The following is a 23,779-nucleotide window of genomic DNA, read 5'->3' on the forward strand; positions in this document are numbered from 1 at the left end:
CTATCGTGGCCAAGCAACTGAATCTGTTTCATCACGTGCTTGTTTGTAGAACTCCAGTCTCTTTTCACAAGCAGCTCGACGTTCCATCACAGCTGGGTCCTCATCTAAAAACATGGCAAGCTGCTTTCCTTGCATTAAACGATCAAGCACTGCATCTAATTTCAGTAAAGGTTGAAATACTCTTCCTCCGGTAAAAGAAAACACAAGTAAGAACCTCTCTTTTTCAAATCTGAGTGTAGAAATGATTCGACGGCGAACGCTTGGCCTCTAGAACTTGGCAATGACCATCCCAATATATGCCGAAACATTGGAACCTAACAAAAGGGGTAAATTCATGGATGCTCCCCAAAATGCCTTAAGAACTGAAGGTTAAGAGTCCCCCGGGTCACGAATCTCGCAGAGAGGTCCTTCCGATTTGGGGCTTTTACTTGACGCACATCAACTTGCAGCAAGAGGCAGGGGGGTAGCTTGATACCCGCACAAAAGCAAGCCCAGCAATATAGTGACCCTGCAAGTGCGAGCACCATGCCAGCAATTGATATCGCCCAAAAGATGTGTAGCTCTTGTCGGGGGAACTCCCATAAAGCGTCCTGAGTTGCTTGTGGAAGTGAAGAGAGTGAAGGAGATGGAGCACCCAAAGTGTGTAGGACGGCGGGTAAAGGAGCACCCAGAGTGTGTGGTGGTGAAGTTTTAGTTGGCTGCCTCAAAATTCAACACCAGGCTCTGCATCATCGCCCATGGGATTCGTCATCAAGGAAAACTGCCGCAGGGAATTCCTTGGAACATGGAAGCAATAGGCTCCAAACATAGAGAGCAAGCAAAAATCTGCAAAGAATCGATCTGCAACCTATATTCATGATGACTAGAACGCCTTCCAAGAAACTCATTATCTCAAAAGGAGCTTTTTTTTTCAATTTTTTTTTGATATCTTAATTTATTCATGGTCAAAAAGCTTTTAGAGCTTCTCTCTCCTATCGGTGATTATCATCGAGTATTATCTCTCCCTTGTCTCAAGATATGTCTATCATTAGATTTATAGGTTCTTCATTTAAATGAATGCCCACTATCTTATTTCAACCAATCAACATTTTTTGCGTGTCAAAACATGTTTGAAAATACGACTCAATATTTTTTGTCCTGCCCAAAGGGCAAGGCTATAGCGTTGCCTTCTCTTTTTGCTGACTAAAATACGAAAAAAGTTGAGTTGTATTTTTAAGCATTTTTTGATAGGTCAAAAATGTTGATTGGTTGAAATAAGATAGTGGGCACTCATTGAAATGAATTTTATAAATCTAATGATGAACACGTCTTGAGTTTTGAAATATGGAATGAACTCTCAAATATCAAGGAAAAGATTTTGGGTTACTGAATGCCTTTGAAAGCATGGAACGTGTTGATAGCTTTACTTGTTAAATGATAAAGCCTTAGAGACTCCACAAATCCCAAGAGTCACCTTTTCATTTTGAAATTTAAGAAATTCTTTTAGCCACCTTTTCATTTTGAGAGTTTAGTTCACCCCTTCAAACTTGAGACAATAGACTAAAGTTATCATTTTTGTTAATCAAAACTTTATGGAAGGAATTTATCATTTAGGGCTTTAACCTTTAAAGATTTTTTATTTTTATTTTTAAACATTTTAAAGCTAAGTTTGGAACTTAAAGATGTAGAACTTTTAAAGTAAGGTTTCCAATGATCCAACGAGGACCTATAGTTTTTTTTTATTAGAAGGTAAAACTTTGAATTAAAGAAATTGAAAATGTTACATGGATCCACAAATAGGAGAAGGGTCACCCCGAAACGCTAGAGTTTTAGGACTTAGACCTTTAAAGCTTTTAAAGTGGAATTACAACTTAGGGATCACAATTTTAAATTTGAAAAAAGGGCTCTAGAGCTTAAAAATGTAGAATTTTTAAAGTGGGGTGTAGAGCATAGGGATCTAAATCTTAGGGTGTAGAGCTTAAGGGTGCTTTTTTAATTCAATTCTCTGTGCTTATATATATATTTTTTTAAGCTTAAAGATGTAGTGATTTTAAAGTGGGATTTAGCCTCAGAATTTCAAGGCCTAAAATTGACGCCTATTTTTTTTGTCAAGGGCTATTTTGCCTACCAAAACAATCTCAAAATTGCCTATCATTTTTTGTATTTATATCTTTAAGTTAACGTTACATATGAAAAATTATATAAGTTGATTGCATTGCACAAAGCATATGAAAGAGGGCTTGAAAAATTGCATGTCAAAAAGAAATTTTTATCATGCCTGGCAGGCCTGGTGATTTTATCACTTGTTCTATTTTAGTCAGTAACAAGTGATAAAATCACAAGGCCTGCCTCTGAGGAGATATAGAAGAAAGAATAAAGTGGCCACTTTTATAAGTAAGATACACGTCCCCCCATGGAAAGTCCGTAAGACGTAAGGTGAGATTGAAAAGACATTTGGTGAGACACCTGTTTGCACATGTGAATGGACTTGCAGAGCAAAATCCACAGCTGCATTGAGGTCTCTGAGGATGATGCCTACTATATTCCAAAATGAGGTTAATTGTTCCAACTTTCAAGGTACCCCCTCCTCCTTGTAAAGAGGTGTGGCTAGGTTTGCAAAAGTTACCTCCCTCCCATTCCATTTTATGTGTGTGTATACCCTGGTGGCAAGCAGATGATAGGTATGGTCGCCAAAGTGGGCTTGTGTTTGGACAGTCTTTTGCAGAAGACAATAGAAGGTGCGGTCAAGAAAGGTTTGAACTTTGGGGCCTGGGTAGTAGCAACAAGTGCATTTCATCTCGTAACCATCATCCTATCCTCGACTTGACTGTCGACATCAAACACAGAGATTTTTTTATCTTTGTCTATGATTAATGAGTTATCGAAGGAATAGTACTGATTCGAGGTTCTCAATGTCTCAATTGACCCTTATACTAGAATGGCATATAAGACACGCAACGCCACACACCGTTGTCAATATTCATTTTCAGTAAATTGATCCCTGTTCAGATCACCTCATGAAGGATAAACCACAATAAGTCTTAGCGGGAACGCTTGGAGCCCTAATGTTTTTGAACTTGGAAGGCCCATTGTTTTTTGTCCATTGAGAGCTTGCACCTCTTATTGAACATGCCAAGTTGGGAGCAGATACTTGGAGTGGGGGCCTCCTATTGAATATGCCAAGTTGGGAGCAGATGCTTGGAATGGGGGCTTCGTCCGAGTCTGAATCCCCCCCCTTCTTACCTTAAGGCTTTGAGAGAGAGAGAGAGAGAGAGAGAGAGAGAGAGAGAGAGAGAGAGAGAGAGAGAGAGAGAGAGAGAGAGAGAGAGAGAGAGAGAGAGAGAGACCCCGAACAATAATAATAAATTAGTAGGGAATAAACTGCATCAATCCTGCTTCTAAGATGCTAAATTTGTTATAGCTTTACATGAAAATGTTGTGGAAAGGTGTCCTAAGTTAGAGGGCCGTGAACAACAACAAAATCCCAAGATATACCCCTGTTGTGAAGTCTCGGACCACCATATAGCTAGATCGACTTTGGTTAGAGTTTGATTGTCGACGTGGGAAGACCATTTTAATCTCAATTTTGTGTTTATGTAAGCTCCATGGCTGTCAAACAGAGTTCAATAGCTAAGAGCCATAAGAGGTGATCATACTGAAGAAGATAGCCTAACCTAGTAGGGAAGGGAGCTGAGTACTACTCCTGAATGTTGCAATTGACCCTTGGCCACTAGCGCCTACAGGTATTCTTGCCAAGGCCAAAGGAGCTGGTTTTGCTTGTGCAACTCAATGCAGGTAAAGATTCTCAAGATCTATAGACCAATCCCCCCATGATCAATCCCCTCGCGGAAATCACCATTGCTCTACTTTGCTTGTCTCCCTTTCTCACATGGTAGATCTCTCAAACCTCCCTCCCTCCCTCCCTCCCCTAATTCTAAGCTCGCAAGCCAAGTATACCCACGCACTTGCATTTACCCCAAATTTTGGGATGTGCTAATATTGATACAGGATACCAATTTTGTCGCTTATGACTGTGCTGAAGTAGAGGATGATGCAAGTTACTATTAGTGATAAAATTTGAGTGAGCTTGAGCTACCCAATGCTGAGAGCGGTAGCAACACACCCAGAAGCCCCATGAGCAACAACACACAATAGTATAAGGGGAGAAGGGGTTGGTAGGAAGCCCGAGGAGTTGGGATGCAACACCTTCACTGTTGGGGTATAAAGCCCAATGTGGTCGCCCAGGTAAGTGGGCGGGCCGCCAGGTATGTACACATATTCTTTTGTAAAAACCTAATAAGAACTCACTATGCTCTCTACATTACAACTGAGCGAGTTCACCATATCGTCGTGCTCTTCTTCTTGCACTCTCTCTCGCGTCACACTTCCGCTCGTACTCCTTCAACTGGTATCAGAGCTCAGATCGAGGCTCGGGGCAGCATTTGCAGGTAGCCAGAGTCACCTGCTCAGATTGGAGTGAGATTCGACAGGCGAAGACACGGCCCCAAATCTTGTGGGTGTACTCGAAGGGCTCGGTGTTCTCAGAATTTCATTCTGAGGTCATCTCGGCCACCGTTCGGCTTTGACAAAGTTCTACGCAAGCCATTTTCGACTACGTGGTCTCAGTGGGTGCAGATCCGACTCTACAAATTTGGGATTTCGGCCTACGACTACAGGTGGTGAGGATATCTGCACTTCCAGAGTGCTGATTTGTGGCTGTCTACACATCGAAGGACGGCTCACAGTTCTTGGAGGCGTGTCACATACGACACGGGCGCATCTACACACAGACTGTAGGCGACATCCACTAGTTCATCAGGTAGCTTGTGTTTGCTACTTGCTATTCCAGATTTCATCCTGACATTGCAGGTACTTCCACATGGGATGTATTGTCAGAGATGATGTATGTCTGTTGAGGGTTTGCTGGCTGTGAGTCACGTAGCAAACAACCGCCGCAGCGGTTACAGCATACAGTGGGAGATTTGTGGATGTATGACTTGGTGGGAAGTCTATGTATTGTCAGATTTACTACAGCCTTTGTTTAGGGTCGAGTGAGGTTTTATTGAGCTTGGGGATTCTCGAATGTTGAGATCCTTTCGGTGATACAGGTCTTGGAGCGATCCCTCGAGCACCCTTAGATAGGCAGCTAGGATGTATTGACTGTGAGTTAGACAGTTGGGATTACATCTTTGCTTTACTGCCGTTGAGGCATTGTCGCAGTCTATGCTTACAGGACAGTGACAGGACAGTGAGAGACAGTACAGGTGCAGGACAGGTTTACCCACAGCTTACAGTGTTAGAGAGAAAGTGGTTTTTGAGCTGTTTTTGGTCTGTTTTTGAGTACACCAGAGCCATTTTACAAAGGAGACACTGCCAATATTTATGCAGAATCTGAAGCTTTCTTGGTTCATTTGACAGGTTGATATTGGTTCAGAGGTCAGTTTACAGGGAAAACTCTGCCGAATTTTTCCCAGGAAAGTAAACCACTGTGAAGCGCAGCTATGGCTGGATCATAGGACACTGCTCTTTACAATATAAAGAAGCTAGATGGAACCAATTTCCCATTGTGGAAGAAGCAGATTTGGCACATGTTGGTACAAAAGAAGCAGATAAAACCTATAAAGCTCAAGGGGATAAAACCAGAAGATATGGACGAAGATGAATGGAGCGAAATGGATGAATTGGCACTTTCTACCATTATGTTGACTTTGGCAGAAAGCGTTTACTTCAATGTAGCAGATGAGATGTTGGCTTATCAAGCATGGATAAAGCTGAGTGATCTTTATGAGAAGCAGAGTGCAGATTCACAGGTATACTGGCTTAAGAAGCTTGTTGACTTGAAGATGAAAGAAGGGACCCCTATGTCCAATCATCTGAATGAATTCAACACCATCTACAGTCAATTGTCAACTCAAGGTGTCAAGTTTGATGAACCTATTAGAGCTATGTTCCTGTTGATCATATTGCCGGAAAGTTGGGACACTTTTCGAACAACTTTGAGTAATTCTGCACCTCCAGATGGTTTGACCATAGCAGGTGTAGAAGGCAGTCTGCTTACTGAAGAAACCAACAGAAAGACAATGGACAAAGGCAAAGGAACAGCCTTAGTTGTCAGGGGAAGGACCAAAGAAAAGTACAAAGGTGGAAAGAGGGATCAGTCTCGTAGCAAGTCCCACAGTGCTAAAGGCAAGAGTGACATAGAATTCTACCATTGTGGCAAGAAGGGTCACATGAAAAGAGCCTACAGAGAATGGAAAGCAAAAAAAGGCAAAGAGAAAGCAGAAGACCATGGTGAGAAAAACAAGTCCTCAGTGAAGATTCAAGAAATAAATGTGACAAACACTGTTGCAGGGGATGATAGTATAGTGTCAGGAGACATCTACTTCTTGAAGAATACAATGGACTCGGCTCTTCCTACAACATGTGATGGAAATGCACTGAGTGACTGGATTATAGACTCAGGGGCATCACTTCATGTGTCTCCAAAAAAGGAGTGGTTTACCTCTTATGTGACCACTAAAGATCATGTTCCGCTAGGCAATGGGCAGACATGTGAGATCTTAGGTGTTGGAGATGTTCAATTGAAGTTTCAGAATGGCTCTTGTTTCACGCTGAAAAATGTGAGACATGTTCCCGCTATTACAAAGAGATTGATCAGCACAGGTTTACTTGATGATGCTGGCTACGTCACCACTTTTGGACAAAACATGTGGAAGACATCCAAGGGTTCTATGACAGTAGCACATGGAGTAAATTCTGGAGGACTTTACATGATTTATGTATCAAATGTCTCTAAAAATGTAATCAATGTAGCCGAGCAGCCGAACGTTTCTTTGTGGCATAGCTGGTTAGGACATATGTCCAAGAAGGGAATGGAAATCTTGTCTCGTTCTGGTTATTTGCCTGGCTTTTCATTTAATGATTTTGAATTCTGTGAACATTGTCTGTATGGTAAGCAAACACAGCAGCCACATAAGCATAGAAGCAGTAGAAGAGATACACAGTTGGCACTTATTCATAGTGATTTGTGTGGACCTATGCCTAACCTATCTCTAGGGGGAGCTTCTTACTTTATGACATTTATAGATGATTACTCGAGGAAAGTATGGGTTTATTTTCTCAAGCACAAGGATGAAGCGTTTACTGTTTTCAAAACGTTTGTGACACTTGTGGAGAATCAGAGTGGCATGAAGCTTAAATGCTTACGCACTGACAATGGTGGAGAGTATGTTTCAAAGGCCTTTCAGGACTTTTGTGAGTCAAAAGGTATAAAACGTGAACTTACTGCTCCTTACAATCCTCCTCAAAATGGTGTTGCTGAGAGGATGAACAGGAGCATACAAGAGAAGGTCAGAAGTATGTTGTCTAATGCACAACTGCCAAATGGGTTTTGGGCTGAAGCTGTATCAACAGCCGTTCATCTTATAAATAGATCTCCTAGCAAGGTTTTGCAGAAGGATTCAGTGGAAGAGATGGTATGGTCAAGCAAAATGCCCTCATACAAGCATCTCAGAGTCTTTGGCTGTGAGGCATATACTCATGTTCCAAAGGAATTGAGGAACAAACTTGAGCCAAAGAGTAGAAAGTGCATCTTTCTAGGCTATGGTAATTCTGGTGAGATGGGGTACAAACTTTGGGATCCCGAATCCAGAAAGGTTATCCGCAACAATGATGTTCACTTTAATGAAGCCAAATATCATTCTAAACCAGAGAGGGTTGAAGAGATTAGAAGAGTTGTCTTCCAAGAAGATGGACCTGCACGTGCAAGACAAAATGTCAGGGCTCAAGAGGAGCAAGGATAGGATAGAGTGGAACCACAGGTTGTGGCTAAGCCTGAGCCACCTATTGTGCGTAGATCTGGACGTATCATGGGACCTCCTGATAGGTTTGTTCCATCTATGAACTATGTCATGTTGACTGATTGAAATGAGCCTTCATGTTACAAGGAAGCAGTGCAAATGAAGGACTCCGCGAATTGGCAATTGGCCATGCAGTCAGAGATGACAACTTTGCATAAAAACCAGACATGGAAGCTAGTTAAATTACCACATGGCAAAAATGCTCTACCCTGTAAATGGGTTTACAAGTATAAGATCACCGCTCATGATAGCCAGCCAAAGTACAAAGCAAGGCTTGTTGCCAAGGGCTTTAAGCAAGAACAAGGCATTGACTTTGATGAAGTCTTCTCTCTGGTGGTGAAGATGACTACATTGAGATGCTTTCTTGCATTGGTTGCCATATTAGATTTGGTGTTGCACCAAATGGATGTCAAGATAGCGTTCTTGCATGGTTATTTAGATGTGGAAATTTACATGCAGCAGCCAGAAGGGTTTGTTGAGAAAGGCAAGGAAGATTTGGTATGCCAGTTGTTAAAGAGTCTTTATGGCTTAAAACAATCACCGAGGGCATGGTACCATAAGTTCCACAAGTTTATGCTTTCTCAAGGATACAAACGTAGTGAGTTCGTTCACTGTCTATATACAAAGAAGGCTAAGGATGGCAGTTGGCTGATCCTTCTTTTGTATGTGGATGACATGTTGATTGCTGGCAAGCACTTGGCAGAAATTTCAGCTTTGAAGTCAAAGATGGCAAAATCGTTTGACATGAAAGACATGGGTGAGGCAAGTCATATACTTGGTATGCGCATTGAGAGAGACAGATCAAAGAATTTGATTTGGTTATCTGAAACAGAGTATATTGACAAGGTTTTGCAACGTTTCAATATGGAGAAGGGAAAGGCATTGAGTGTTCCATTGCCACCATATGTGAAACTTAGCAAACAAGATTGTCCTGTGTCTGAGGAAGAACAGGCTGAAATGGATAAGATTCCATATGCGTCTGCAGTGGGTAGTATTATGTATGCAATGATTGCTACTCGCCCAGACATTGCATTTGCAGTGGGAGTAGTAAGTCGATACATGTCAAACCCAAGCAAGAAACATTGGGAGGCAGTGAAAGGAATATTGAGATATTTGAAAGCTACAAAGAGTATGCGTATATGCTATGGGAGTCAAGAGCTAAGTGTAAAGGGTTTTACAAACTCAGATTATGCAGGTGACTTATACAACCGAAGGTCTACGTCAGGGTATGTCTTTACATTGGCTGGTGGAGCAGTATCATGGCGTTCTAGATTACAAGATTGTGTTACTCAGTCTACTACAGAGGCTGAATATGTTGCAGCATCAGAGGCATGCAAAGAATCAATTTGGCTTAATCGACTAGTAACAGATTTGAGAATCAAAGAAGAGATGCCCGTGTTATATTGTGATAGTCAGAGTGCTATACAACTGGCTCGCAATCCAGTTTATCACTCAAAGACAAAGCACGTGGATGTGAAGTATCATTTCATCAGGGAAATGCTCGAGGATAAGAAAATTCAGCTTGTCAAAGTTCACACCACAGAAAATCCTGTTGATCTACTTACAAAAGTATTTCCCTCAGAGAGCATTGCGCACTTTCGCAAGCAGTTAGGTGTAGGGTAGTACATCACTTCTCTACATCTCTTGTATATTAGCTTGTATAGTAGCTTCTCTCACACTTAAACTACCACATTGGACTTTAAGTGGGAGGTTGTTGGGGTATAAAGCCCAATGTGGTCGCCCAGGTAAGTGGGCGGGCCGCCAGGTATGTACACATATTCTTTTGTAAAAACCTAATAAGAACTCACAATGCTCTGTACATTACAACATAGCGAGTTCACCATATCGTCGTGCTCTTCTTCTCGCACTCTCTCTCGCGTCACACTTCCGCTCGTACTCCTTCATTCACTACTGTGCATCCCAATGACCAGATGTTCGAGATGACGTGGGCCCTACTCCAGACCTTACACAACCTCATGGGCCATTTACAGAGGGCTCACAAAGGGGTGCCAAGTCAGCGGATGGTAAAGGGAGAATTGAGGCATCTAAGGACGTGGAGCTTATTGAGGTTGTAGGAGAGGAGCAGAGGAGGAAGGCTGATAGCGTTTTGTTGGTGAGAAGGTAGTGCCCTAGGAGATTGAGTGCGAGGAGACAAGGTCGAAGGACTCAAGACTCAAGAGCTTGACCCCAACTTCCCAAGCTGGCCACCCGAAGCCCAACACTCTGGTGGGGATGGATTGCAACCAGACAACGACAAACAGACACACGTGCAAAGCGGAGCTAGAGCAACAGATGGCAACGACCCTGCATTCCTACATCCCTACATTCTGACTTGTCGCAGCATGGCTAACGCAGCTCTCTTTGCATCCCTCCATTCTGACTTGTCGAAGTATGGCTAATGCATCCCTGCAGTCTGACTTGTCCCAACATGCATCCCTACACTCTAGCTTATCGCATCCCTGCATTTTGACTTGTCGCATCATGGATAACACAGCTCTCTTCGTCCTCATTTGTTGCTAATCTGGCGCATGGTCTACAGGGAATATCAAAGGGGTTAGCTTGGGACAAGGAGTCGAGGAACCTGTGGAAACACACAACCTCATCTCGATGGCAGTGATGAGACGATCAACATCACATACTCTGGGAATCATTGTGTTTGAGGGAAAATTTGGCACACAAAAAGGGTGGCCCCTTCACAAGGCGTAGGTGGGGTTGCCCAGAATGGAGGTAAGGCCGGCTATGGCAGCTCAAGGAGAAAGGCACAACATGGATTAAGACCATAAGAGATGTTGCAATAGGCATGGGAGGTGTGGTGTCAGGTAGTTTTCTCAGGGAGAGAGAGATAGACGATGAGAATAAGCAAGGAAGCATGCGCGAATGAGAGAGAGAGAGAGAGAGAGAGAGAGAGAGAGAGAGAGAGAGAGGAGAGAGAGAGAGGAATATGTATTGAGTGATAATAGAGGTTTAGCTTTTGAGAGTATCAAATCTTCTACTCACATGATTACAAGAAGTTGGATACGTAAAGAATTTCAATCATGATTGTAGATGTCTTTGTAATGAGTGATTTTTTTGTCTGCACCAACCAATCAACATTTTTTGCCTATAAAAAATGCTTGGAAATACAACGCGATTTTTTTTTCCTATTTTAGTCAGCAAAAAGAGAAGGCATCACTATAGCCTTTTCCCTTTGGGCAGGCCAAAAAGAGAAGACAGGAAGGGACAACACCGTTGCCCCTTGGGATTTAAAAAAGAGGGGAGAATATGTAAGGGAGGAAAGAAAAGACTTTGGGGGTAGAGTTCTTTTCTTCTTATACTTGAGGGTTTTCAGTTTGTCGAGGAGGGAAGAAAGCTCAAGGAGAAGAGGTCTCTCGTGCGTGTGTGGTGGCAATGAAGCAAAGGAGAAACCTCCACCATCGACACGGCGCTAATGAAGGTTGTCGAGATTTGGCTTTTCTCTGGTGCTCATCAAGGTTGTGCCGATGGAGCCGGTTGTACTAGATTATCTTGAGTAAAGTGACCATTGCCCACTTCTTGGTGTCGATTCCCCCTTCCCACTTTCTCTCGTCTTATGCTTTTGTGCAATCCGTGGTGTCACGTGCATGGGTCTGTGTATGCCTCGAGCCAGCAGTGTATGAATTTGCAGAGAGAGAGAGAGAGAGAGAGAGAGAGAGAGAGAGAGAGAGAGAGAGAGAGAGAGAGAGAGAGAGAGAGAGAGAGAGAGAGAGAGGTTTCATTTGTGCTGAAGGGCAAGGATTGAGTATTGTGGCGTGGGTGTGTTCAATTGCAATACTGCTAAGGGTGTGTGTGATTAGGTGATGTGCAGGTGGAGCTCTGCTAGCAAGAAACGTGTTTTTTTGAAGGTGTGTTTGAGAGGATAGGGGTGCTGTGAGTGCCCTGAGCTATAGGGAGGCCTTTTTTGTGTGCTGGGCGTGTTCCACATTCCCCCTCTCCACCGTCAGCTCTTGTACCACTGTTGGGTTAGTTGCGGACTTGCACTCCTTAATCACCAATTTTTTAGCATTAGGCTATGGAGGGTGAAGCATTAGCTTAACCACAATATTAGGGTTAGGTTAGAGATATAGAGATTAGGGTGTAAAGAAAGAGGATGCAAGAGAGCTACACAAGACAAGCACAAAGCACATAGAGATGGAAAGCTTCTTCTTCTTTGCACAGAAAAGAGAGTACAAAATGACTAAGTGCTAAAACTGAAAAGTAGCACATATGTACATGCGGTCACTAAGTGTGAACTCGCTAGAAGCTTACTAGGCTGGCACTATAAGTGTAGTCCAGCTGTAGAATCACTGGCAGAGGTTCTCCGTGTCGGTCACCTAACGTGCCAGTGAGAGTAAATGCTGTAAGCGGCCAAGACCCGTAGTGGATGCCAGCTCAAGATGTAGAGCTCGACATCTCAACACTCCCCCTTGAGCTCTGCATGTCGTAGAGTCCAAGCATACTCCGGAAACGTCGAAGCTTCTCAGCTCCGAGGGCCTTGGTAGAGATATCCGCTATATGCTCCTCTGTGCTAACGTAGACCAAGTCGATGTCGCCCGCCAACACTCGCTCTCGAAAGTAGTGGTAATGGACCTCTATGTGCTTCGTCCTAGCATGGAAAACTGGGTTCCTAGCCAACTGCATGCTGCTGAGGTTGTCACAATGGATGACAATCTGTTGGTCCACCTGCACTCCCAAGTCCTCAAGTAATGTGCGTAGCCAAGCTACCTCGCACTCCGCAACTGCTGCACCTTTGTATTCGGCCTCTGTGCTCGATAAAGCAACCGTAGGCTGCTTTTTGCTGCTCCAAGTAACAGCAGCACTCCCAAAAGAGAACATGAAGCCACTCGTAGATCTCCTATCGACAATGCTACCTGCCCAATCTGCATCTGTATACCCATACAATGCTAATGGCGCATCTGCTGCATAGAACAATGCGTAGTCAAGAGTCCTTTGCACATACCAAAGTGTGCGTCGTACTCCGTCCAAATGTGGCTTCCTTGGAAGCTGCATGAACTGACTCTCCAAGCCTACTATGTAGCTCAAGTCTGGCCTCGTGATAGTCAAGTAGATTAGACTACCCACAATCTTCCTGTACATCTTGACATCCTCAACAACATCACCCTTCTTTGCACTCAGCTTTGCATTCACATCCAAGGGAATAGAAATTGGCTTACAATCATCCATACCATACTTTGACAACATGTCCAAAGCATACCGTCTCTGTGACAGCCATACACCCTCCGGCGTCCTGATCACCTCAATGCCAAGAAAGTAGCGCAACTCGCCCAAATCTTTCATTTCAAACTCCTGTTTAAGAAGACCCTTCACATGGTCAATCTCCATAGCATTGTCACCCACAATAATAAGGTCATCTACATATATGGTAATGACCACAATCCCCACATCACTCTCACGTACATAGATTGAATGATCAGCATGAGCTCTCCTGAACCCAATACTGACAAGATACTTGGCAATCCTACCATACCATGCTGTAGAGCCCTGCTTCAAACCATACAAAGCTTTGAGAAGCCTGCATACATAATCTGGGTAACCTAGATCGACATAACCAGGTGGCTGATCCATATACACTTCCTCTTGCAACTCACCATTCAAGAAGGCATTCTTTACATCCATTTGATGCATAATCCATCCTCTAGATGCATCCACTCCTATGACAGCTCTCACAGTCGTCATCTTTGCCACTGGAGCAAAGGTCTCCTCATAGTCTATGCCATACGTCTGTGCATAACCCTTTGGGACCAGCCTTGCCTTGTGACGCTCAATGTTACCATCAGCCTTATGCTTGGTTTTATACACCCATTTACAGCCAATAGCTTTCTTGCCACTTGGCAATGGCACTAACTCCCATGTGTCATTTGCTTCCAATGCAGCCATCTCTTCATTCATTGCATCATCCCACTGCACATTTCCAACTGCATCCTCAAAACATGTGGGCTCCACATCCTGTATCACCTTAGCCATGTAGGCTTGATGATGTGCTAGATACCCATCATAAGTCAATTTCTGAACTGGATTTCTGACTCTATTAGATCTGGGCGGTCCTGGGTCACTCCTTTGCCCTCTAGCATCTTCTTGTACTTTCCTTACACCAGGTGTCCTGACAGCCGGAATTCCAAATTCCTCATCAAGACTTTGTTCAGAACCATCTGAATCCATGTCTACATGTGAAAAACCTGATGATGCATCAGCCATAAAGGGAGGTTCAACAACCTTTTCCTTTCCTTTTCGTGATACATTCCCTGTACCTGCTGGTGGAGTAACCTGCGTACGTAGTCTACCATTCCATGGCTTCTCAATAGAGCCACGAGAAGAGGACTCTTGTGGTCCACTCAAAACCTGTGACTGTGGCCTCACATTTTGTACAACCACATCATCTTTTACATCAGCCCCAATAGAGCCATGTGCATTACTGTACCAATTGCTCATCTCATCAAAGACTACATCTCTACTCACTCGTAATTCTCATGTAGTAGGATTGTAGCACTTGTACCCCTTTTGTTCAAGGGAATATCCCACAAGAACACATTTCTCCGCTTTAGGATCCAAATTCCTACGCAACTCATCTGGTACATGCACGTAAGCTATGCAGCCAAACACTTTCAAGTGTGCCAAATCAGGCTTTGTACCTGTAAACTTTTCCTCAGGTGTTACATCATGCACCGCAGCTGTAGGTATCCTGTTCATAATGTACACATATGTATTTATAGCTTTAGCCCAGAAATGACGAGGCATGTTCTTCTCATTCATCAATGCACGTGCAACCTCAGCAATGTGCCTGTTTTTTCTTTCTACGACCCCATTCTGCTGTGGAGTATATCTGCATGTAAACTACCTGTGTATACCATGCATTCGTAGAAAATCTAAAAAATCATTGGAGAAGTACTCTCCCCCTCCATCTGACCTCAATGTCTTGATTTGCATATCTGTCTCCTTCTCAATCCTGACTTTGAAGTCCTGACAGTGACCAAACACTTCACTTTTGTTACGCATGAAGTAGACCCATACTTTCCTTGTATGGTCATCAATGAAAGAGACATAATACCTGCAACCATGTATACTTGCAGTATCGGTTGGACCCCAAACATCTGTGTGCACCACCTCAAGTGGCTTTTTACATACATTGCGCTCATGTGGAAATGAGCCCTTTGACTGTTTTTCAAACTGGCATGCTGCGCACACTTTATGTATACCATCCACCTTGAATTTGGGAAAACCTTTTACAACCTGTTTTGATTGCATGCTGCGTAATCTCTGCTCATTGACATGGCCAATGCGTTTGTGCCAAATGTCAACATCAGCCACAACACCTGTGCCTTGTGCAAATAATGCAGCTTTTACCTTAGGCATGTCTACATTCAGCGTAAACATTCTGCCCACACATTTGCCCTCTGTGAGCAGCTTACAACCATTCTGGAAATCTTCTACATAACAGCCATTTGGATTGAAGCGAACCTGCAAACCCTACTCAACCATTTGTCCAATAGAAACAAGATTCTTTGTAATGTTTGGGACATGAAGTACATCTGCTAAGTACTTTGATTTCCCACTCTTGTCCCCTACATGAGCAATGGGGTGAGCTGTGTCATCTCCTATCTGCACATAGCCTGACACATTTGGTTTGTGCATATCTCTAAACCACTCTCCACGAGACGTCATGTGATTAGAGGCACCTGAATCCACATACCAAACATTATCTTGGGTGGAATTCTCTACAGTCATTGTATTCATTACATGCTGCATAACAAACATGTGCTCGCTTTTGCTGTCATCTGCATCTCTGCTAGTAGATGCATAGTTGCCCTGTTCTCTCTTTCCACTTACTTTTCCCTTTGGACAGTCACGTGACATGTGACCTCTTTCACCGCAAGTCCAACATTCTCTGCTATCTGCAGTATGTTGTTGCTTGCTTGATCCTACACCACGACCTCTTTGACTCCCCCTGCCTTGAGACTGGTTTCCCCTGCCACATGTATTGTTTTGATTTGATTGCCCTCCTTGAAATTGGCCCCTGCAACCACTTGGGCCTCGACCACGACCTCTACCTCTACCTCTGTTGGAGTTAGAATAGAAGGCCTGTTCAAACCTATTTCTGCAACGAGAAGAAGGTGTGTCAAGACCAAGGTTCTTCTCCTCAAGAATAAGCATAGAAATCAAATCTTGGAACACGGGGATGTCGTCTCTTGTATTCATGGAAGACCTGAAATGACATACTCATCTCCTAGACCATCCAAGCATGCACGGACAATGTCATCGTCTTCCACTGAGACTTTAATAGATCCAAGAGACTCAATGATACTCTTGATCTTCAAGGCATAATCATTGATGGAGAGGTTGTTCCTCTTATCCTGATTTAGCTCCGATTTTAGTTGAAGCTTCCTGGCCTTGGTGTTCACCTCGAACACTCTGCCTAAGGTTTTCCATGCAATGGTGGGGGTTTCAGTATCCTGTAGATAGCCCATCATGCCATCTGTGATGCTCATAGAAAGCCAATACATCACTTTGCTCTGGCCTTGTTGCCAGTCCCTCAAAGCTTTTCTTTGTTCTGCTGTAGCATTTGCCTCGGGAATCTCTGGTTCCTTTTCATTGTATCCTTCTACATAGTCCCAATAACCTTTTCCTTTAAGGAAATTTGTTATTCTGAACTTCCATGCAGGGTAGTTATTTTTCTCAAGCTTCTCAGTGACAATCTGACTGAAACCGTTGGACATCTTGAAACACTAAGACAAAATAGCTGCAATCTGCAAAAACCTGCAAATCTGCTGAACCTGCTATCGTGGTACCTATAACGCTTTCTACACTCAACGAGTGTCCACAATCAAGCGTACATACAACCATTGTACCTGTTCAGAAACTTGTCGTGGATTGTGAACGAAGGGATTGTGATGCTCTTGCTCTCTTAGCCTCTCTTGCCTGCACCAGGCTCTGATACCATGTAAAGAAAGAGGATGCAAGAGAGCTACAGAAGACAAGCACAAAGCACACAACGATGGAAAGCTTCTTCTTCTTCGCACAGAAAAGAGAGTACAAAATGACTAAGTGCTAAAACTGAAAATTAACACATATGTACATGCGGTCACTAAGTGTGAACTCGCTAGAAGCGTACTAGGCTGGCACTATAAGTGTAGTCCAGCTGTAGAATCACTAGCAGAGATCCTCCGTGTCGGTCACCTAACGCGCCAGTGAGTAAATTCCATAAGCGGCCAAGACCCGTAGTGGATGCCAGCTCAAGATGTAGAGCTCGACATCTCAACATAGGGTTAGTCTATGCCTAGGGCAAGAGCATAGAGAGAGAGAGAGAGAGAGAGAGAGAGAGAGAGAGAGAGAGAGAGAGAGAGAGAGAGAGAGAGAGTATACTCAATGATAATGCTCAAAGTGCATTGATTCATTAGAAAATAGCCTCTAATATAGGTTTAATTCTTTACAATCATTGGCTAGAGAGGTTGGACCCTCTTGCTACTGGACCATCTCATCATTTATCTCTTCTTAGGTGGCTAGAGGGCTTTCCCAATTGGTTCCACAAGTTGAGCTTTCCCTAACATCCCCCCTCTCAAACGGCTCCTCTCTCTCTCACGCAGATATGCAAGCCTCTTTGATAGCTATGGTAAGAGGGCTCCATCTCTTTAGCCCTCTATCTCTTTATATGATCTGTCTCACCATAGCTTTCAGAAAGGCTTGCAAATGAGAGAGGGATCTTTCTTTCCAATCTTTGTCACTATGGCTATTAGAGAGGCTTGAATAACCCTCTCTCTCTGGCATGCCTAGGGTAAGATCAGGTAGGCCAAGGGACAAGATGGACATGCGATCAAGGGGTGATATATTTGGATGGCTATGAGCCATATATAGTGAGGTTGTGTGGATAGTTGCATGTTCTAGTCCCCTCTAGTCTTAGATTGGTATCAAAGCCAAGGGAGAGGGGCATCTATGGAGGAGGAGGAAACCCAGGCTTGGAGGATGGACTGTGTGTGTGTGTGTGTGTGTGTGTGTGGTGGATCTCTCTCTCTATTTCTCTCTTGCCATGGAGAGGTGGAGGTGGGAGGTGAGAAGGGCATGAGACTGGCGGTTTGCAAGGCTTCGATTTTTGGTAGTGAAGAATGCGGGAAATGTCCCTAAAGAGGGCCATGGGCATGGTGGAGCACCAGAGAATTCCAAACGACAACATATCTGAATTTGCACTGGCATATGGAGTGGATTTTGTTTCATGAGCATCTCCTCTCGATTGTTGGATCGGCCATCGCTATGGAAAATCTCCTTCCTTGTGTATCACTGTGCTACTGCCATAGCTTGATGTCAGGCTTTCATATTTTGTTATAGTTTAGGGGCATCCTATTTTGGGCACCACCCCCCCCCCCATGAGGTTTTTCCCATGGCAACGAGCAACGAGGAAATAGAAAGTATGCACGCAAGTGTTAATTTCAGCAAGCTCACAAGGCTTCTAACAAGGTAGTTCGACATCGGAAAAATGTCAATTCTTCATGCCATGTAAGCGGAGGCACGACAAGATTGGCATGGCCCTCGACTTCTCAGAGTTTTGACAACACAACTCTCTTCTATTAGTCGTTGGATGCGTTGGAGAGTCGACGGCTCGGCAAGTTACCAAGTGATGATACGAGAAATTTTACAAGAAATCAAGACTTCTAGTTTCTACAAAGTTATATGCCATTGTCAACCATCAATTTTTCGCACATGATAGCAAGCTTTGAGACCAAGGAGCATGCGAAAAGTCCAAAAGTGGACATGAATTTCACATTCGTTTTGGCACTTAATGTGGGTTGCATGGAAGTTCTATGTGAAGTTGCCAAGTAAAAGCATGAAGCTGAACTATCAAGCAAAGGATTCATGGAGCAAAGAGGAGCAAGGCTCTATATATTGTTGCTGAAAAAAAAATTCTTTTCAAATCAGATCATACAAGCTCCATGATCGGGATGACTGATAGGATCAACGCGAGATTCTCTAACATTTTTCTACATGTCTCATGAAAACAAGGTCACTTCTTTCCAATATTTTATCAGGTGATTAGAATCATAGTTGATGAAGGTAGGCAAGGTTGGATAGCAGCAAAAGCAGGTCAAGCATGGCCTCTGAGTTCTACTGCAAAAATACTCGGCAAGGCCGATCATTAATTCCAATTCTAAGAAGCCTGCATGCATCTTTCTCTTCTAATTTAGTGTTTTGGGGCATGGATCCTAGACCAGTTTATTGAACCCGATGTAGTAAAAAATGGTCATGCTCAACCCATTGTCGGCAAGACAAATTTAATGGGATTTCAAGGGTGAGATCCAAAAGTATTGGGAAACCTAGGTATACTTTGTTTCTGCAATTATTGTAGAAGTTTTTAAACTTTTACTCTGGTATATTACTCGACATGGTTAGTTTTCTTTCACATGTCTCGAGTATGATAATGCCATAAGATGCATCACGAGAGCAAGGCTCCATATAAAGATACTCAAGAAACTGGTTGGTGCATTATGACAATCGGTACTTCTTTAATGTATCATCTTTGTATTGTCAACTTTCAAGTGGAGGGGAAAAGAAAGGCTTTTAGGAGCATGGATCCCTAACTATATTTATGTATTGGGGGCATGGTTACTCCAGAGAAATGACAACTTGCCAAAGTCTAGACAAAATAAGTACATGAAGTACACTGAAAGCACAATCGTGCCACATAATGCTACAATTTATGTTGCCAAGGGTGAGGCTATAGAAAATTGGTAAGTACCTTACATCTAAGTTTCCATTTTGAACTTATTCCATCTTGCAAGATTTTCTACAATGCCAATTTGACAAGCAGATGTTACAAGATTTTCTAAATTTTAGGATCACATGCCATGGAGGGGCGACAAGGTTAGCCACTTTCAAGTTCTTCTTGTTTTTTGTGTTTAACCTTTAAATTGGACATGATTTCATGGGAAGCAAGGATTTTATTCCATGCCAAAGTTATATCCATTGATTTGGGATCAATGATAATGGCACACAAATTTGGTAAATTGGCAATACCGGGTAACTCCCCAAGCCACCCGTCCTCGCCCGTATGAAGAAAACAACACGTGATTAGTTGAGGGCGCTACGGATAACCGTAGATGGATGATGCCTTGTGTGACGTGTGTGCGGTTGTCTTGATCAAGAATGCCTTTGAGCAGTGAAAAAGATAGTAGCCCACAAGAAGCTAGCACACACTTATCTATAGATGTGTGCAATAGGGACCTAAGGGCTGCTTCATGAACGTCCGTCCATTCTCTATGGACACAACGAACGACTAGCAAATGGATACCACATAATACATTGGCGCTTTACTTTGATTCACACACAAATTAGAAGGGCAAGAGCTGGCATCCCCATCAAGCTCGTCGTGGGTCTTTTCATGGGCAATGCATGGGTGCAACTGCCATGGTCACTTTTTAGCAAAAGATTTGCGTGGGAGATTTGATCTTTGGAACATGTGCTCGTGTGCCTAGAGCTAGCTTTCCATGCTCACCTTTGATGAAAAAGTAACTATGTTGCAGGTAGTGATATAGGCGTGGTGCCTATTAGATGTTATATACATTTTTTAGGCCTTTTAAAGCTATTTCAAGAAGCTACTACTTTCCACCAGTGTTTATTTTGAGCCATGCTTTGTAATAAAAATAGCACTTGTAGAAGTAGTGCAAGGAGCAAGTAGGACAATTCTTTCAGCCATGTCAACATCTTGTGTAATCCTACATGCCTTCAAGGTGCAAGCATGAGTAAATGCATTTAGAGAGTGGTTGACAAGAGTAGGAGTTTTCAGTTTCGAGTTCCAATAGGCTTTGAATGCGCTTCATGCCAACAAGACCCGTACGAAGGTATGGGAGAAAGTAGATCTTTGAGTACACATTGGATGAGGGGAAAGGGGAACACACCTGGAACCCAAACAGTTTGCCTCTCTATAGCCACGATAATCACTGCACCCCAATCCACTACAATTCACATTCAAAACTTGAACACTCAACAAAAATCCACACCGCTCCAACCCGTCTACGACCGTGCTGTAGCACACACCACTCTCTCTTTATCTCTCTCACACACAGAGGCCCGAGGAGGTACACACATCTCCAACATCGGCACCAGATTGTCGAAACAAAGCAAAGAGAAGAAGGGGGAAAAGGGGAAGAAAAGATTGCACCAGAAATTGATATGGTCTACTTCAATTACGACAAAAAACCTCGTCGACACAATCATAAAAAACTGCTCCCTCGACATGGAGACCTCGAGCAGCAAAGAAAAAACTGCAACCATTGCTTCACCGCTTGTGCAACTTTCCTTGTTGAGAGCACGGCAACAAAGAACACCTATGGTAGCACCTTCGATCCAAAATGCTCGCCTTCATCCTGTCTTGAGAACTCGGGAACACACCTCCAAGTCCGCATCTTCTAGGCCAAGGGCTCCTCCCTTGAGCAAAAACACGGCCGCTCTTCTTCTTCCCCGGCTCTCCTAGAGCTCGCCTCTCCACCCTTCCAAAACCTCCCAAAAAATTGCCAAAAACGGGGGCCTTATGGCCGTGTGAGCCTCCTTCTTTCTATTCTCTGACTCCACCTCTCTATTTTTAGCCTCTCTTTACTGCATGTGAAAGCACCCCGTGGGCTTTCCTTAAGCCGCAAGTCTTCACAGTCGCGACGCCGCTACTGTGTGTACGCCGGCGGACGCCCAACAGCGCCACCATGCAGAGCCGGACGTGCACCCACCATAGCCACACTCCAAGGAGAGCTCCACTCGCCCTTCACACCTCATATGGGGCTCATGGCCTTGCCTTTATATCCTACCACTTCGCGTCCGAAATCCGCCTATGGGACTAATTCTGGCCACGTGGCGGCTCCCCGTGAGCCTCCTCCAAGCCTTCCAAAAAACTCATTTGATACCAAAAAAAACCCGTTGGGTGCCCCCCAATTTCCCAACTTTGCCATTTATGGCTTCGATGTTGGATTGCCAAGCCGCAAGGCCTGGCCAAAACTTTACTATGTTGACTTGAAAACCCCTGACTCTTGCCGCATTTCAAGATTCTTCAAGACCTCGAACAGAGGCCGCAAAAACATGAACTTTCGTCTGCAACCAACTCTGAGCAACTACACCCCGACTTCCAACTGCTATTTCTTTCCGCTCCGGGCTCCGTTTGACGAGCAGTCAGTTCTTGTTAGCTCCACACATAGAATAGCATCTTCTCCAACTCTATCAAAGCCCAAAAAATGCCAGATGGCACGACTCTCCATGTGGTCAGGTGGGAACCAACCCGGCCCCTTGCAAAATTTCAAATGGACATATCCAGCAATCGGTAGCTCTGATTTGCAATCTGAAAAGACGGGTATGCTCCATAACTCAAGCACTACGCGTCTATACTCTCACATCCACTTGGGTCAACTATCCTAGCTACCCTGCTCGGCGAGGATTTGCAACGCAATGCACCTTCGAACTCGAATATCTTGGGCTCCGTAGCTCTGTTTGATGAGTCGTCTGAGCCTGCTCCTTGAGCATTTCAAGCTATACATATTAGGACCAAAAACCATCACCTCGGACATTCTTCACCTGCCACCCTATCAGGCCCTATCCGAAGCCTTTGTGGCCTAAAAAACCACATAAAGCATACATCTCCACTGTCACTTGCCTGCACAAGCTCTTCTCATATGCTCTAGCCCTCTGCCATCACCTATAAGGATACACATCGTTGCCTGTGCCCTCTGCTAGGGTCGACACTTTGGCTTTACCATCATTGCCCAAACCCCTCATTGAACATTCATGTCCAACCAAAAAGAATCTTTATTCTCCTACCAACTGCAAAAAACTGGCAAACACTATCCAAAACTGTGAGCAAACGATAAAAACCTACCATACGTACAAGGCCCTACTCTTGCCAACTACTGCCAAACCTCAAGTGGGTTGCCCCTCCCCCTGCATCACACAGCTTTCGCATGGATCAAAAACCTGGCACTGATTCCTTCCATCCATCTGCAGAACTCTCCAATAATGCTTCACCCATGTACTCAACCACCCATGCACACAATATGCCCAAATCACTTTAGCACTTCTTCTCACCTTTACCTACCTCATCAACATACTTGGCTCTGTAAACACACCATCAATACCAACTAAAAATTCTGACCCTCCCTCCCAACCATGTAAAGCAGAGTTCATCTTTATGGAACTTCGTATCTGGTAGATAACATACCTCACTGCCATACTTACAAGCATATAATTCAACCATGTATTGCATACCTATGAAATGTCTCTTGCATTGGACTCTCCACCTCCTCTGAACTCGTGCACTCCTCTCTGCTAGCATCATCACAAGATCTTCTTCTTCAACCATTGGCTCCTCAAAATAGATTTGTTCCACCTATCTGTCATCTTCAATTGCTTGTTCTTCGACCACCTCTTCTATCACTTCATCATGCTCTGCCAAGGTAGAGAGAAATTCTGCCCACACTGCATCATCCTGGTCCTCATCCGTAAGCAAGGATGCATCACCCCATTTGGCAAAATCATGTACCATTTCTAGTTGTATATCCTCATAGGTGGACATAGACTCCTCCACTTGATCCTCACTAGGCACATTGGGATGCACCGTTTCCTGCTTTTCAGACATATCCACCATATCTCCATGCACATGCAAAAGATCATACTCTTCATACCTGGACTGGGTCGACTCTGTTTCCTAGCTTGTATCAGCATCCGTGGAGCTCCATTCGCTTGCCTCAACTTCATCCTCTATCTCCAACTCTGGAATCTCTTCCAGCTTTACTACCTCGACTTCATCTGCAAATCATACCCTTTGGTCTTCACCATTCTTCAAAGAGTGTTGAACATCCATACCTTGATTGGTACTACTTCTCGTACCCAATATGGAATTGTCTCCACCTCTTGCAACAATTGGACCCGCCGTAATTGGCAACCTCGGCATGGGAACCACCCCATCTCTT

The 23,779-nt window shown here is 43.8% G+C and overlaps 1 protein-coding gene across 1 annotated transcript; it reads right to left on the reverse strand.

Annotated features, from left to right (window-relative positions):
- On the reverse strand, positions 1-23,039 carry LOC147457478 (uncharacterized). Its single transcript, XM_086513324.1, has 3 exons — positions 22,919-23,039; positions 20,732-20,788; positions 1-185 (listed from the first exon to the last, which is right to left on the reverse strand). Exons 1-3 carry the CDS (start codon positions 23,037-23,039, stop codon positions 1-3), a joined length of 363 nt encoding a protein of 120 aa, XP_086369450.1.
- Between the last annotated feature and the right edge of the window lie 740 nt (positions 23,040-23,779).

The sequence above is a fragment of the Adiantum capillus-veneris genome, chromosome 5 (genome assembly GCF_014529385.1).
Source record: "Adiantum capillus-veneris isolate H3 chromosome 5, ASM1452938v2, whole genome shotgun sequence".
Lineage (NCBI taxonomy): Eukaryota > Viridiplantae > Streptophyta > Polypodiopsida > Polypodiales > Pteridaceae > Adiantum > Adiantum capillus-veneris.